Source organism: Typopeltis vanoorti, chromosome 15, assembly GCF_054136105.1.
Source record: "Typopeltis vanoorti isolate ZY-2024b chromosome 15, IOZ_Tvanoo_1.0, whole genome shotgun sequence".
Lineage (NCBI taxonomy): Eukaryota > Metazoa > Arthropoda > Arachnida > Uropygi > Thelyphonidae > Typopeltis > Typopeltis vanoorti.
Window position 1 is genome coordinate 34,783,064 of NC_143563.1, and position 17,009 is coordinate 34,800,072.

The 17,009-nt window shown below is 34.4% G+C and overlaps 1 protein-coding gene across 1 annotated transcript in view; it reads left to right on the top strand.

Annotated features, from left to right (window-relative positions):
- Positions 1 to 17,009, top strand: part of VhaSFD (V-type proton ATPase subunit VhaSFD) — a 130,790-nt gene that overhangs the window by 72,590 nt on the left and 41,191 nt on the right. The window contains exons 9-10 of the mRNA XM_090405842.1: positions 72 to 250; positions 9,870 to 9,995. Coding sequence (XP_090261968.1) covers positions 72 to 250; positions 9,870 to 9,995 — 305 coding nt within the window. The remainder of the gene's footprint in view (positions 1 to 71; positions 251 to 9,869; positions 9,996 to 17,009) is intronic.

Consider the following 17,009-nt stretch of genomic DNA (forward strand, 5'->3'; position numbering starts at 1 on the left):
ATATTGAGTGAATTCACTTGTTAATAGTTTAAATATTAAGAAATATAATAACTTTTAATATTTTATGCTAGAATTTAATAGAGAAACCAGAGAGTCCAGAAATCAGTAGAGACAATGCAATTGCTATGGTATCATGTAAAGTCTTGAAGCAGCTTGATATTATTCAGGGTCGAAAACATGAAGATCCTGATATTATTGATGATATTACATTTCTGAATGAAACCTTGCAAGCAAGTGTACAAGATTTGAGGTAAAATAATTTCCTTATTTTACTTGAGTGGTTTTATATATTAGTAATATTATTACTATTCCATATATTTAAGGCTTTTATGTCTCCGGATTCTCCTTCCCTTTAAGAAGACAAGACTAGATACCATTTTTCTCATTTCATGCTCTATTAAAAAATTAAGAGGGGGGGATAAAAAATGCCACACATGCTCTTTGCTTTAAAAAAAAAAAAAATCCCATCCTGAAAATGAGGGGATACAATTTATTCAAGACTTTTGTTGTTTTTTCCATGTTTATGAGCTGTCATCACAATACATTATACTCATTAGACTCTTTCTTTCTCCACCACAACATCTAGCACCTTAGAATCCAGTTCACTATATATAAAAAAAAAATAACTGTAGAATGGCTTTTCTTCAGGAAGCATTTAGGAATGTGTTAGCAGAGCTTAATCTCAGGTGGTATGACCACTTAAACAGAATGGGTGATCAAAGATTAGCTAAACAGGTGTTCTTTGCCAGGATGACAGGTTGACAGATAACAGGCTAATCTGGAGGAAAATTGTTATAAGGGTTATTAATGATGTAACTTTTCATGTAGTACTATCATAAGATCCTGTACATCCCCTGAGGGCACATGTCAGAAATTTGATGATGAAGATGGCAACTTTTCTAGACACACTAATCACACATCTTCCCAGTGGTATTCTTTCTTTCTCACTCTATAGGCACCTACCCACAAGGGTAGATATACAGACTTTCCCATCTCTTTCCTCAACAATATGCTACCATAAAAACCCATGTTAACAGATCCTCCAGCTGCTGTTCCAACCAGGCTTTTCTCCCATCACTGCATATACCCCCCCCCCCCCCCAGCATACAGATTCTAGTAATATTATTACTATTCCCTATATTCTAGGCTTGTTAGAAAAAATGGCCAGAACTTTAAAGAAATCTCTGCACAACTTTCAAACCTATATGAAATTGGTTGCCCTCATCCACTTTCCTAAGAATCAACCCCCCCCCCCCCCCCCCCCCCCCGTTTTAGGTGTGTGTGCAAGGTCTCTTTTTCTTGCACCTGTTGAACTGTGGACATACTGGGGGATCTGCTAACATCCAGCTTGAAGACCAAACTTGAAAGACTTTTTTTTTGGAACCTGCAGCAGATTTAAAATACCAACTAAATCTAAATAAATATGATCGTGTGATTCCCAAGATTTGGGAAACGATAATTCTTAGACATCTTGCTCAACAGTCAAAGCTAGCTACCAACACTCATAGCAGGTGTCCCACTTAGGACTTTAGGCTATCATCTTCCACTTATTGTTAGTGTGTTTTTGTATGTGATTATGATTTTTATATTGTATCCCAGAAGATGTCTCTGTAACAGACACAAAATATTGGAACTATTAAACCTATATTTATGATCTTAGATGAGCTTCTTAAACCAACACTTAGCCTAAAACATATGTCTGATTCACATTCTCTCATGCTTTACCAGTGTTATCTGCAGCATCTCAGATGCTATAACCCCTCCCAAAATTGTTTAATAACTTGCTTTCTCTATTGGTTGCCATGAAACATTGGAATATGCATCATTTATGGTGCTTCATCTTCAAGTTAGTGGTGACATGCTAATCCACTGGTTGAATCAGTAAAGTTTTGTTCAGGTGGTACAATTTTTCTTTTTAAATCTTGATGAATACTCAAGGTCTAAGCTATCAACTGATGCATTATTGACAAAAGAAGGGTTTTTTTTTTTTAAATCTGAAGATATTGTTCTGTTTTACAATAATTCACAAACCAATCTTGAAAAGAAAAAAAAATCGGCTTCAGATGATTTGATGCCTTGTCTCCTAGCAGTTTTTGTTTGGTGAAACTGGAATAGACCAGTTTTATTGAAGTGGAATGTTTGAGAAAGTGAAGAACTTCAGAATATCTTGCGAATTCATTGACTATAGGTTTATCTGCTAATCCTGTATCTCCTTGCTTAGTTTCCTATACAGCTATTTAAAACATCTAGAAATTGCTTTAAATTTGAATGTGCAACTTGGATCTTATTTTTTTATAATTAACAAACCTGGTCTACACTTTCTTACAAATCATTTCCACCAACTATTTGTATCTTATATATATATTAATCTTCAAACCACTTTTCAAGGAGATGGCTTAACCACTTTTATGAATCCTTGTACAAATATCTCACGGTATTTATCCTTTCTAACATTAATGTTTATTGCATTTGTTAGTTTCATGTTAAATTGACAATATCAGCCACATGTTTCTCTCCTTCAGGTTGTTCTATACTATGAAATTGTTTTATGCAAAATTATAAACATTTTTTTAACACTAATTTTGCTTTTGTTTGCCAGCATCACATTTCCTTCGTGAGTGCATCATAACTAGGTATTTTCACAATGGAAGTATTACTGTTTCAAAATATTATATTAGATCACTGAGATATTGCTTTTAACTTTCTGCCAGCTGAAATGGATCAAGATCCACTAGGCGCTTCATCTTGCAGTTACCCTATGTATCTTTCAATCTCTTAATGGTAGAGCATTTGATGTATTAACTGTAAACCAGGAGAATATTAACTCTGAGACCACTTACAAATCTGACGTTAGATCCTAACAATTTCCAGTAATAAATAAATAATAAATTTATTTACTAGAAATATTAGCAAACTTTTATTTTTGAAATGAGTGCAATGGAACAAGATATTTTACTCAATTCTGTTCATTTTACTGGCAAGAATGGCAAATTTCACATTTTCCAGAAGGTTGCCTTGGAAATAATTCAATATTAGTTTTTTAATAAAAAAAATGATGTTAAACAACAACCATCATCATCATCATCATCAAATTCCTGCTATGTACCCTCAAGGAGTGTACAGGATATGATAGTACTACATGAAAAAAATTACATCATTATTAATTTCCTATCTACAATTTTCCTCCAAATCAGTCTGTTACTTGTCAAGACTCCAACATTATCAGATCTTATATTTCTATTGTCTAAGGCACTTTGTACCGTATCAATCCACCTATATCTTGGTCTTCCTCTGGGTCGTTTTCCTGCCAACCTGGCAGAGAACACTTGTTTTGCTAATCTTTCCTCGCCCTTCTGTTTAAGTGACCATTCCACCTGAGATTAGCTCTGCTAACGCATTCCTGGATGCTGACAATGTCAAGTTCTTTCCTAATATCCTCGTTTTTAATATGATATTGCCATTGATGCCATCTGTTCACGCCTGTAATCTTTCTCAGGACTCTCATATCTGTGGTCTCTAGTCTTTGGTCAAATGTTTTACTTCTGACCCACCTCTCAGATCCATAAGTTAAAACTGGTTTGAACACTGTCTTGTATACAGCTAATTTAGTATTCCGACTAATTTCTCTCTTATTCCATATGAATTTATTCAATTGACTTCCCACCATACCAGCTTTGCTGATTCTGTTGTCTATTTCTATATTTAATTTACCATCTTCAGTAAAAATCGTGCCTAAATAGCTGAAATGTTTTACTTGTTCCACAGGTTCTCCATTCACAACACAGTTGATATTTTCAATGATTCTGCCTATTTTCATTGTCTTTGTCTTTTTATTGCTGACCTTCATACCATATCTATTACAACAGCTATTCAATTTAGTCAGAGAATCTTGCAGACTTGTAGCGGATTTATTTAGAAGTATAACATCATCCGCATAAAGCAAAGAGCTGACATTAACATCTCCAATTTTGATATCATGTTTTATACCACTTTCCTTCATAATGTGATCCATATAGATAATGAATAGCAGAGGGGATAATGTACATCCTTGTCTCACGCCAGATTTAACATTAAACCATCTTCCTGTACTTCCTTCAATTCTAACTGCTGACTTACAACTCAAATAAAGACTAAGTATTGCTTGATATAATGCCCCATTGACACCATATTACTGCAGCGTATTGAATAGCTTTTCTCTTGGCACCTTGTCATATGCCTTTTCCAAATCGACAAAACTTAAATACAGATCTTTGTTATATTCCCATGCTTTCTCGACTATTTGTCGTAAAGTGAAGATCTGATCCTGACAGCCTCTATTTGGCCTGAATCCAGCTTGTTCTTCACCAAGCTTTTCTTCCACAATTCTTCTCAACCGATTCACAAGTATACTTGCATAGATCTTGCCGGGAACACTCAGTAGGGAAATACCTCTGTAATTCTCACATTCAGTTTTATTTCCCTTTTTATATATGGGTACTATGAGAGCTCTACTCCAATCATCAGGAATTCGTCCCTCTGTCCAGGCCTTCTGAACTATGCAGTGGCCACTGTAAGACTTTTATACCACCATACTTCAGCATTTCTGGTCGAATATCATCTACTCCTGCTGCCTTTCCACATTTCAAGCCTTTGATGGCTTTTTCTACTTCAAGTATGGATATGTATTCCTGACTGCATGCCTGGTCAGTGTTTTTTACCACTATGCTGTCCTCACTGCTTGTTTCATTTAGAAGTTTTTCAAAGTAATTACTCCATACTTCAAGGATATCTTTTTCTTCCGTTTTCATGCCACCTGTATCATCTCTAACTCCTTTTACAGCCCTCTTTCCTCCTCCTCCTAAGCTTCAACAACCTCCAGAATATTTTGCCACCTTCTTGATATTTATTTTCTATGTTCTTGCCAAATACTCCCATGACTTTTGTTTAGCTAGTTTTACACAGTGTTTAACATTCTTGCATTTGTCTCTATATTCTCTAAGAGCATAAGCTGAGTTATTTGACATGAACTTTTGATATGCTTTTTTCTTTTCCCTCACTGCCTCTTTAACTTCCTGTGTCCACCAGGGAGTTCTGATTTTTTTATCTGTACAGACAACCTCACCACATGCCTCTCTGGCAGAATCAATCAATGTTTTCTTCAGAGATTGCCACTGAATCTCCAAGGTTTGATTCCTGTTCTCAAACTTTTTCATTTTTCTTCAATAATCTTTGTATATTTTAGTCTACAGTTCACATCTGAGAGCTGCTCAACTTTTATTCGCTTTAAAACTTTCTTACATGTTATTCTTTTCAATATGAAATTCAATTTTATCTTGCTCAAGACTAGATAGTGATCACTTCCAATTTCAAATCCTCTGTACACTTTGGTGTCCTGCACCAGGGAGAAAACATCACTATCAACAATAACATAGTCAATGAGACTTTTCTTATTCCTAGCCTCTTCTCTCCATGTGAATTTGTGCACATTTTTATGTTGGAACATGGTGTTAGTAATAACCAGTCCATGTCCTGAGCAGAAATCCAACAGATATTTGCCATTATTATTAGCTTTGCTCTTTTCTCCAAATTTTCCCAAAATATTTTTGTATGTCTCACAATCATTTCCTACTCTGCTATTTAGATCCCCAACAAGGACCAACTTTTCCTTTTTCATTGTGTCAGTTGCTTTTTCTAAAGCTTCAAAAAATTCCTCCACTTCTACCTTAGTAGAACTTTCTGTGGGACCATAGACACAAATAAGTCTCATTGTCCAGTTCCCCATTCTCATATTTGCCCACATCACTCTACTTGAGACAGCCTGACATTCAAGAAGATTAGCATCGTGTTTTGTGTTAAATACTATGGCTACTCCTTCTTTTCCTTGATTGTCATTGCCTGAATATAATATTTTGTATTTATTGCTCAGAAAGATCTCACCAGTTTTTGTCTTTTTTGTTCCAGTCACCCCTATTATGTCGATCTGGTACTTATCTAATTCCTTATCCAGATTTGTTCCAGTAGCTGAGTTTTCGCTGTTTGCCCTTTTTCCCTGGCGAAAACAATGGGGGCCTTGTTTAACCGGGCGACGCCCCAGCCGGCATGAAATTTTGTCATGTTGTACCATCATTTTTTATTTTGGTTTAACCTATAAGAATACAATTTGGTCAGCCAAATCCTAAATTGCCAGCCCATCCTCGGTCATTCAGTATCCAAGTAGATACCCAACAGGGTGCATCACGAGAAGGTGAGGATTGGACATTAGGTCAGAAGCCCTGGTCAGTTCTCCACATTCCTTTAAAGGCTGTGTGGAGGTCTCCTCTCAGTTATTCAGCTTTGACCCTTAAGCATCCCAGAACTGGGCCATTACTCAATAATTTGATCATTCCGACCACTACATTCTCATTTTCCTTCTGAATCTTTGTTTATAAAATAACAGATAGCAGAAATTCTTTTAATTATTTTATAAAAAGATATTGCTATTATGTTTTGGTTATTAAATTTTTTGATGACATAAATATGAGTTGCTGTTTTTTGTTTTATTTCTTTATATACGGGGGGGGGGGGGACAATAAGAATGCTCAGTAGTATAGAATATTTTCACAAATAATACTTTTTTTCGAAACATTAAAGTCTGCAGAAAGTATTTTTTATTGTGTATATTTATTTGTTTATTAAATATATATATATATATATAACTTAACTCTAAATTATACATACTAAGAAATTATATTCTTGTTTAATCCTTTATCCAAGTTTAAGTAAACAAATTTTGCTTGTGAAATATCTTCACCTCTAGACTACTTGTACATAGAAGCTGATGACTTCACATCAGTTACTTGAGTATCCCATAGTGCAAAGCTCACTATTGAAAGTGTATATTACTATGCACTGAGGAGATGTCGCTATCCAGATCCAGGAAGATGCTAAGGATGAATTAATATAGAAAGCATATATTTCTCGTATATAAGTAGTTGTAGAAAGTTTTTTAACTTGTTAGAAAGTAAATTGTACTTGCAAAAAGAAATTATATTCTTCTTTAATCCTTTATGCAAGTGTAACAAATACATTTTTCACTACTCCCTTAATGCACAGTATTATGCACTTTTAAAAGGAAGTGTGCTTTGCATTATGAGATACTAAAGCAATTGATTGTTTGGCCATGTGACCAGAATCGGAACAGAAAGACTACAATCTAAAGCCCTAAATACAACGATGGAAGGTAAAAGATCCAAAATTAGATGGATAGACAAAATAAAAGAGGACCTGAAAACCAAATCACAACAAGCGACACCAAACTGGACAAAATTGTTCGGACTCTCCCAGGACAGACAGAGGAAAGAGTTCATTCGGCCTCATCATCATCCACATAGATGATGGAAGAGAGAAGAAGAAGAAGGCAATTGATATAAAGTCATCGGCTACTATAAACAAGTAGCTTAGTCATGAAAATACTTCACATGCAAATTTTGCTTGCTTCCACTTGGATAAAGTCTATAGAGTTCACATATTATTGCTTTAGTTGCAAGTTAGACAGAGGTTAGTAAGAATGTAATTTGTTTCATAACTGCTGCTGCTTCTTAATCCTATAGCTCTATATTGAGCTATAGGATTAAGAAGCAGCATATATTGAGCCTTAGTCTCATGGATTTGTTGCCCTCCAACCCTGTATGTCTAGAACCTTACTTCTTTGATTTGCAATGAGTGATTCTGAGAAAGCAGGTTGAGTACTGCATGTAACAGTGGTTTTAGAATTATATGTTTCTTGTACTGTCTTATTATAAATTTAAAGATATGTGTAAAGCTTTTTGCTTCCTATAAAGAAAAACTCTAAGAGTGTAGAAAGTGTATGCATTCTGTGAATTGATTTGTAAATAGGATTATGAATAAACAAAATGTTGTTTAAAGAGAGACAGAATTCTTAAAGACCGGGATGCAAGCAATTTGTTTATAACATGTTTCATAAATATAATCTTGAACATGAACAGAAAAACAAAACAAGCAAACAAAAAAAGCCTGCATTGTCAGCTATGCACAATTAGGCAAAATGAACATATAAAAAATTGATTGACATTTCTTTTCCAGGCTAATATGATGTTTATGTGAAGAATATGTATGGGTCTCCCACGATGAGTCTCTGGACTTCATGGAGATACCTGTATAATAATTTAAAAAAAAAAAGATTTCCTTTTTTATTTTCTCATTGATGATTGATGGTAACATATGTTCCCTCCACCCTACATTGATGATGATAATAAAAATAATATATTACAGTATAGTGAAATCACTTATGAGTCAAAGACAACTGGAAGTAATGCATCCTGTAAGTAGGTATCTACTTAAATGAGGATGGGCTAGAAATATGTCATTAGCTGACCAAATTGTATTTGGTCAGCTAAACCACATATTTGGTCTGGTATAAACCAAAAGACAGTGATGGTACAACAAGATGAAATGTCATGCTAGCTGGAATTGACCTGATTTAAAAGTCCATGCTCTTTTATTAGGGAAATGGGACAAATTTGAAGTCAGTTACTAGAACAAACTGAAACTTGACATAAGAATTCAAGATTGGTACCATCAACATTAGAAGTGATGGAAAAAAAGTTGAAACTGGCAGAAGAATCAGAGAAGTATCACATTGACATTGTTACTGAAATGAAGACAAAAACAGGTGAGATTCTTCTAAATAATAACTACAGGATGCTGTACTCAATCTGTAATTATCAGGGAATGGAAGGAGTGTCTATAATATTCACAACTAAACACGAAGGTAATCTTCTTGAATGGCAGGGACTATGAAGTAGAGTGAAATGGACAGTGAGAGTTATTTGGCACATTTAACTCTAAAATGGTTTAGAGTTAAAATCTCTAATGACCTGAAAAGGAATTTTTCAGGTCATTAGAGAAGGCAGCTGATATGAAGAAAAAGTTGGTCCTTGTTGCAGATCTCAGCAGTAGTATAAGAAATACCAGACATATATTTTGGAAAAATTTGGCAAAAAGTGCAAAAGCTAACAATAGCATTAAGTACCTGCTGGATTTCTCTTCAGGACATGGACTAATCATTATTAACACTATATTCTAACATAAAGATGTACATAAATTTACATGGCGAGAAGACACAAAAATGAAAGTCTCATTGACTGTGTTATAGTTGATGAGTGATATCTTCATGTTCATTCATGACATGAGTATAAAGGGGATTTGAAATATGAAGTAATGATCATTTAGTTTTGAGCAGAATAAAAATGAGTATGATATTGAAAAAATATGTAAAAAAGTTTTAAAAAGAAAGTAGAACAGCTTTTGGAGACAAACAGTACTCAAATGTATAAATATTATTAGAGGAAAAAATAAAGTTTGAAAATTAAACCCAGAATTTGGAGTCAGTGACAAACTATGAAGAAAATATTGATTGATTCAGTGAAGAAGGCAGCATGTTGTGAGATTATTTTGCAAGGATAGAAAAATCTGAATTTCATGATGAACACAAGAAATTAAATAGGCATTCTGAAATGAAGAAAGCACATCAAAGCTTAGCAAGTAAATCAGCAGATGCCCAGAGAAAGCACAGATAAATTTGTAAGTGTTTACAAAAGTTTGTTCTAATAATGGATTATTTATAAGATCACAAATTTAATGCAATCTGAAATTTGAAACAGAAATTTTAAAAAAAAAAAAAAAAAGTTGGCTTTGATTTTAAGAAATATACTCTACCAATATGATGTAACTTTGTAGCTTCAAAATTGTATTAACTTCTTAATACAATTTTGAAGATACAAAGATATAATTTTGAAGATATAAAGTACATAACATATTTGTTATGTACTTTATTCTGAAAATTATCATACACAGAGTTATATTAAACTGATATTTGTATATTATTTCAGTTCATTTGATGAGTACTCTACAGAATTAAAGTCTGGTCGTTTAGAATGGAGTCCAGTTCATAATTCAGAAAAATTTTGGAGAGAGAACACCATGAGGCTAAATGAAAAGAATTATGAATTACTGAAGTATGTAATATTTTCTTTTTACTTAATGTATTAACTATTAGCTCGTGTAAGTTTTAAAAAGTAACATAGCTTGTAAACAGTAAGTTCTTACTGAGAGAAGAGATGTAGTAGCCACAAAACAAATTAAAAATACAGTTGACCCTTTAAGAACGCAGGTTTGAACTGCATGGTTCAACTTATACACTTTTTTTTTTTTTTTGAATAAATATATTGGGAAAAAAATTTTTTTGGAGATTTATGACAATTTAAAAAAAAACTCTCAGACTAACCCTGAAGGCTTGAAATATCGAAAAAAAATTAAGAAAAAGTTAGGTATGTCATGAATGCATAAAATATATGTAGATACTAGTCTATTTTATCATTTACCACCATAAAATATGCACAAATCTATTATAAAGAGTTAAAATTTATCAAATTTACAAACACAAATACTTACATGACCATTTGCAGTTGAGAGAAATGTAAACAAATATAAATATGCAATGTTAAATCATAACTGCATAAAATTAGCTGTTATTAATTAGTTAAGTTAATTAATTAGCATAAAATAGGGCTTCCGTAGCTCAGTCGGTGTAGACGAAGCCCTTTGGTCAGAAAGACCTGAGTTCAATTCCCGTCCGTGACGTGAGAAACTTTTATCTAGTCTCTTTTGATTAAAGGTGAGTTAGCTGGCCTCATATGGAGGTAGATGGTTTTTTCATCCAGAAACTTGGGTTTTTCCTCCCTCAGAACAGGCAAACCGGCCCCGTGAACACACACATTTGCAATCGTATCGATTGCACTAGGCTACCATAAAGCAATCATGTTGCTGTTGCTTCGTTATTATGCATAAATCGCTAACCCGTAAATAAATATGAATAATTTCTTTCTCACATTATCTTTTCATTTTTGATAGCTAGTGTTAGTAATAAATATAACATCTACAGTGTTTTGTATCATATAAGACAATACTGGGTACTGCAGACATACAATTCATCTTGTCAACAGACGATATAAACTTATGGTATCGATAAACAGTACTCTAAATGTATTTTCACTTCATTATATGATTTTCTTTAATAACATTTTCCTTTCTCTAGCTTACTTTATTGTAAGAATATAGTATACTAGGGGGCTCCGCCTCCCTGACCCCCCCCCCCCCCCCCCCCCCCATGTTCCGGACTAGTAGACCGGTTCTCCTTGAATTTTGAAGGCTCGACACTCAGGGTAGCCCTGAGTTTCAAAACGTTTCAAATAACTTGACAAAAACGTTACAGCCTACATCTGTTTCAAGCCAACGTCACATCCGTTTCAATTTCAGCTTATCATTTTATAGTATAGAGTAGATAATACATACATACCATACAAAATATGTGTTAATCGACTGTTTATGCTATCGGTAAGGCTTCTGTTCAACAGTAGGGTAGGTATTAGTAGTTAAGTTTTAAGGCTAAAAAGTTCTGATTAACCTAGAATAAAAACAATATTAAAGCAAATGATACAACCACAAGTAAGAACATATCTTAAAATCCTTTAATCTCCATGTTTCATCAAATTGTAATAATTTGTTCTTTTTCTTTTAGAATATATTAGAAGACTTCAGAGGTTTTGATGAAATTCGAAGACACAGAGGTGCAGGCAACCATGAAGTTTTTTTTGTGTTGCAAGAAAAGTCTGCAACTGAGATTCACCAAACTTTTTGTGAGACTTTAGGGCAGTGCTTCCCAAACTTCTGGATGTCAGGGCCCCCTTTGCAAAAATTAAAATATTTCACGGCCCCCTCGAAAAAAATCGTAATAGAGATATATTATTATTATATTTATTGTATTTATATTCAATACAAAACATACACAGCGAATATTGCAAAAATCAAATGCATATATTACATTTTTTGCCTCTTATCGTTTGGTTCTGAAGACGATACGGTCTGTTCTGGTAAAATATGAAATACTGTCCTTTTTTTTTAGTCTGTTTCTGCTTCTTCTGATTGTTCGCAGGATTTTTTTTTTTATTTTTTATCAACCACTTATTCATCTCAGGGTTAAATTTTTTAACGTGGAATAGATCAAATAATATCACCACTTACCAATACTGGTACACCACAGACTGATAACATGAAATTAGTGAATATTACCTGAATAAGGGAATCCCCGGACCAGGAACATTTTTCACTTTTGTGACTTTTCTCCTTTTACGGTAATTAAGCCTAACGCGAAACAGACAGCAAAGGCAGTCTGTTTATTAAAACGTGCATATGATTGGTGCGGTATTAACAAAAGATCGTGCAACCGAAAGATAAAAGCATAGCTGACAATTGAGTTGAAATGCTAACTCTCTTCAACCGAATTCCATATGTGAAACTGCCATAACATTTAATATATATATATATATATATATATATATTACTTAGTTTTAACACTTTTACGAATTTTAACACGTTCGGTTGAATTTTATTGCTGCCTTGGGAAATCGAACTCACATACATCTAATTAATAACAATAGTTTTTAGTTAGATACTATGTTTGCCCATGCAACATATGGTTTTGTTTCAGTCTATACAGCATAGTTTCTGTATGAGGGGACATGTGATTCATTAATTAGTCTGTTTTTATCCCAGTTGTCTCTAATTGCACTATTTGTTGAGAAATATATTACACAGACTGCTCATACCTTATTCACTGGCATAATAAAAGTACTTGTTTTTATTGCCTCTGCAGTATAGTGGCTCTTAGGGAGGGCGTGTTGTTTACCACTGCCAGCGAGTTACTATAGCCCCACATGAACTTGTTTAAGCTTTTTTTCATGTGTGAAGTATATGCGAAACTTTTATTGGTAACAGAAAACTAGCTCGGATGACAGTGATAATATAAAACGAATTTTGATATGTATATAAAGTCATTATCAACAGTCCCTGATTACGAACGCATTATGAAAGGGACAGAAAGATTTTGAACTTCCCTGGAGAACATTCGAAGTAAATACAATTAACCACTGCTTTGAAATGAAACATATGAATAAGCAATATTTACTAATATTCGTTAAGCGCAGGAAGCAAAGTTTGTGAACCAACGCCAATGTGTGAATTTTTCCATTAAAATATAAAAAATAACAAAAAAGAAATAAAAGTTAAATACGTTTCTTTTAAAATAAAAAAAAATATACTTAGTCTTAAAACATTTTAAATTTGTTTTCATTATTTCACGGCCCACCTCAACAAAACCTACGGCACCCAAGGGGCCACGGCCCACAGTTTGGGAAGTGCTGCTTTAGGGGACTGTGGCCCCCAGCATATCCAGTCGTTACCAGATGGGTGGCCAAGTTCAAAACTGGGCATTCTGAGACAACAGATGCCCCAGGTCAGGAAGACCTTCCACAGTGATCACCTGAAATCATCGATGCAGTGCATGCCATGATCCTTGATGATAGACAAATATCATAGCCAAAAACATTGCAAAGTCACTTAGGATATCCAGGGAATAAGTTGAGGTAGTTTTCCACCAACATCCGGACATTCAGAAATTCTCAGCAAAGTGGGTTCCCAAATGTTTGAATGCTTAACAAAAGAGAGAACATGCGCTGTCATATCAAGGGATTTTGGGTTATTTTGAGAAATCAGGTGCAATTTTTTGGCTCGTATTTGTGACTGTTGATGAAACATAACTTCATTACTATGACCCAGGTACCAAACGACAGTCAATGGAGTGGAGACATAATGGTTCTCTATAGCCAAAGAAGTTCTGAACTGAAAAGTCAGCAGGAATGATTCTTGCCATTGTCTTTTGGGATATGGATGGTGTAATCCTTACCAAGTACTTCAAAAAAGATGATACTTTTACATGAGCACTTTATTCAACAGCTATGAAGGAATTGAAGGAGATACTGAAGGAAAAACTGCCCCATGAAACTGAGCAGAAGCATATTGCTTTTGCAAGACAATGCACCTGCTCACACTTCGTGAAACCCAACAGACAATACTCCACTGCAGCTTTCAATGTCTGCTCACTTATCCTATTCACAAATACGTAGGTGTATGACTAACTTTAAGTTAGTCGTACACCTAAGTATTTGGCTACTGGTTGCCATGGAATGGGGGATGCCAGACATGATGACTTCACCCTCCAGGAACACTTGTCTTGTGAATAGCACTGCAGTGCTCTTGTCTGCATCAACATCAATTTACTATTCTTTGAACCACTGTTCTAGTTATGAGACTGCACATTTTAAAGTTTTTTTTTGTTGCTAATGTAGGTCGCAGGGAGCTGACCATTATTGCAGTATCATCTGCTTGTAGGGTCATTGTGGTGGCAACTGTGCATGGGATGTCAGCCACAATAATGGCAAAGAGCAGAGGTGATAGCAGGGAGCCCTTGGGTACATCTGCTGTGATTTTGCATTCAGACAATCTAATTCCCTGTAGCTTCACTCAGAGTTTGCAATTACTGAGGTATGATTAGGTAAGTTTCACCGGTCCTAGTGGAAATTTGGCCTGCAGGAGTTTGAAAAGAAGCCCATTGTGTGATATTTTGTTGAATCCTTTGGCAATTTTCATGAAGATTGAACTTGTGTGTTGCTTCCAGTTGAACCCTACACCAAAGTTTTCCATGACTATGAGAACTTGTTGTTCTGTCGAGTGGTACTGGAATCGAAATTGCTCATCTGGAATGTGATTTAATTCTTTATCGACTTTCTACAGTTTTATTAGTATTACCCTCTCAGCTATTTTTCCTAGTCAGGAAAGCAGGCTGATTGGGCAATAGTTTTGAGGATGCTTTTCCTGGTTTTGGGATTAAGATTGCATCTACAACTTTCCATTGTGCAGGAAAGTAGTGAGAGATACCAAGGTTGAATTAATTCAGTTTTATATTTCCCTTATAGAAGTGGTGAAAAATTATATTACCCTATTATTAAAATATCTGGATCAGAGGTAGTTGTAGAAATTTTTTTCACTTGGTTATATTTTAAATTCAGCTTGCTAAGAAATTGTATTCTTGTTTAAAACAAAGTAAGCAACTAAAGTTAGAGGCTAATTACTTTGCATCAATCACTTTAGTATCCCATAATGCAAAGCACACATCCTAGATGTAAAATTGGGTGTGAGAGAAGGGTGCGCTGTTATTCATCTCTGTGGATCATATTATGAAAGAAATTGCATTAAACCTGATATTAGAATTGCAAATATCACACTTAGCTCTTTGGTTGATGCAGATTATTATACTCCTAAACAAATCCACTGCCAATCTCTACAATCTCTAACTAAATTGAATAACAGCTGTAAGAAATTTTGAATGAAAATTAGCAATAAAAAGACTCAATGACAATAGACAGGAACATGAAAAACTTCATTCTCAATGTTAAACCTGTACAACATGTAAAATACAGGGTGTTTCAAAAAGAACGTCCCGATCTGAAAATTGTATATCTCTGTAACCACGAACCATAAATGAATGTGACTTGTACCATGTGAATGGCCTTGGCCCAGAGTTTTTTTGTGCCATGTTTTTTGCATGGTTTCTGTTAGAAAGGTTTATGGCCCTTTCTTTTTTTTGGAGGAAAACACTGTTACGGGAAACTTCTATCTTGAAATGCTGCAGGACTGGCTCTTGGCCTCGAAGATCTCTAGACATCACACCTTGTGACTTCTTTTTATGGGGATACGTAAAAGACTGTGTTTATGTTCCTCCATTACCCGCTGACTTAGATGAGCTCAGAACCGGAATCACGGCTGCAGTAAATTCTGTGACAGAAGGCACTCTGAGATGCTTTTGGGATGAATTCAGCTATTGGCTTGATGTTGTCCGTGCAGCAGGTGGAGGGCACATTGAGCATTTGTAATTGTGGTGAGTGAAACTTTAGGCCTTACTTCATACTTGGTAATTTATTTTGTAACTATATCACATTTTCATTATTAAATATAATTATTTGAAATCGGGTCATTCTTTTTGAAACATCCTGTATTTCATCTGTTGAGTCATGATTTTTAGTGAATATGTCAAATAAGTATGGAAATAAACAGTAAAATAAGAAAGCTGGTATGATGGAGAGTCAGTTGAATAAATTTATAGAGAAATTAGTTAAAATACTAAACTAATAATATACAAACAATGTTCAAATCAATTTTAAGTTACTGTTTTGGGATCTGAGTTAGACAAAAGAATTGATCAAAGATTGAAGACCATAGGAATGAGAGTTCTAAGAAAAATTAGGAGAGCAAATAGATGGTACATATCAATGGCAGAATTATATTAAAAATGAAGATGTTAGAAAGAACTTGACATTATTAGCATTCAATAATGTGTGAACAGAGGTAATCTAAGGTAGTGTTTGATGCCAGGATGGCAGGGAAAAGATCCAGAGGAAGACAAAGTTCTAAGTTGGATTGATGTAGTCAGAAGTGTCCCAGAATAACAGAAATATAAAATCTGGCTATATTGGGGCTCTGACTATTGACAGACTAATGTGATGGAAAATTATTAACAGGACATTAGTCATAATGTGATATTAATTGTATAGTACTCTTATAGTTTCCTGCACTCCTCCCTAGAGGGTACCTATCAGGAAATTGACGTGATAAATGAAGAGATGCATGTAAATAATATTGGGGTATCATTCACAGTATTAATATCTGCTACTTATGACTGTAACAAAAGGCAAGCAGAAGATAAGTGCTTGTGTGATTTCTTTTACTGAACATTATTCATATCCAAACATTATCCAAAGGAACGATTACCAGTGCAGAAGGGTCATTCTGTTACATGCATCACGGTGAAAAATGTATTTTAGTCTTCAGATAAAGCAAGTATCATCTGGAAAATTAAGTTTTATCATATCATTGCAACTGTCCTCATAATATCTTAAGACATAGATGGACAGACAGGCACAAAGTTAATAAGACTGTTTCTGTGACATGTAGATAAGCTTTAGCATTGGCAGTTGTTCACCTGTAATTTTATGGTTTATTTTATGGCACTGAAGGAACAAAATAAATAGAATATTTATTTCTTATCTAACTGAATATTTCACTGGTTTTCATGCTCA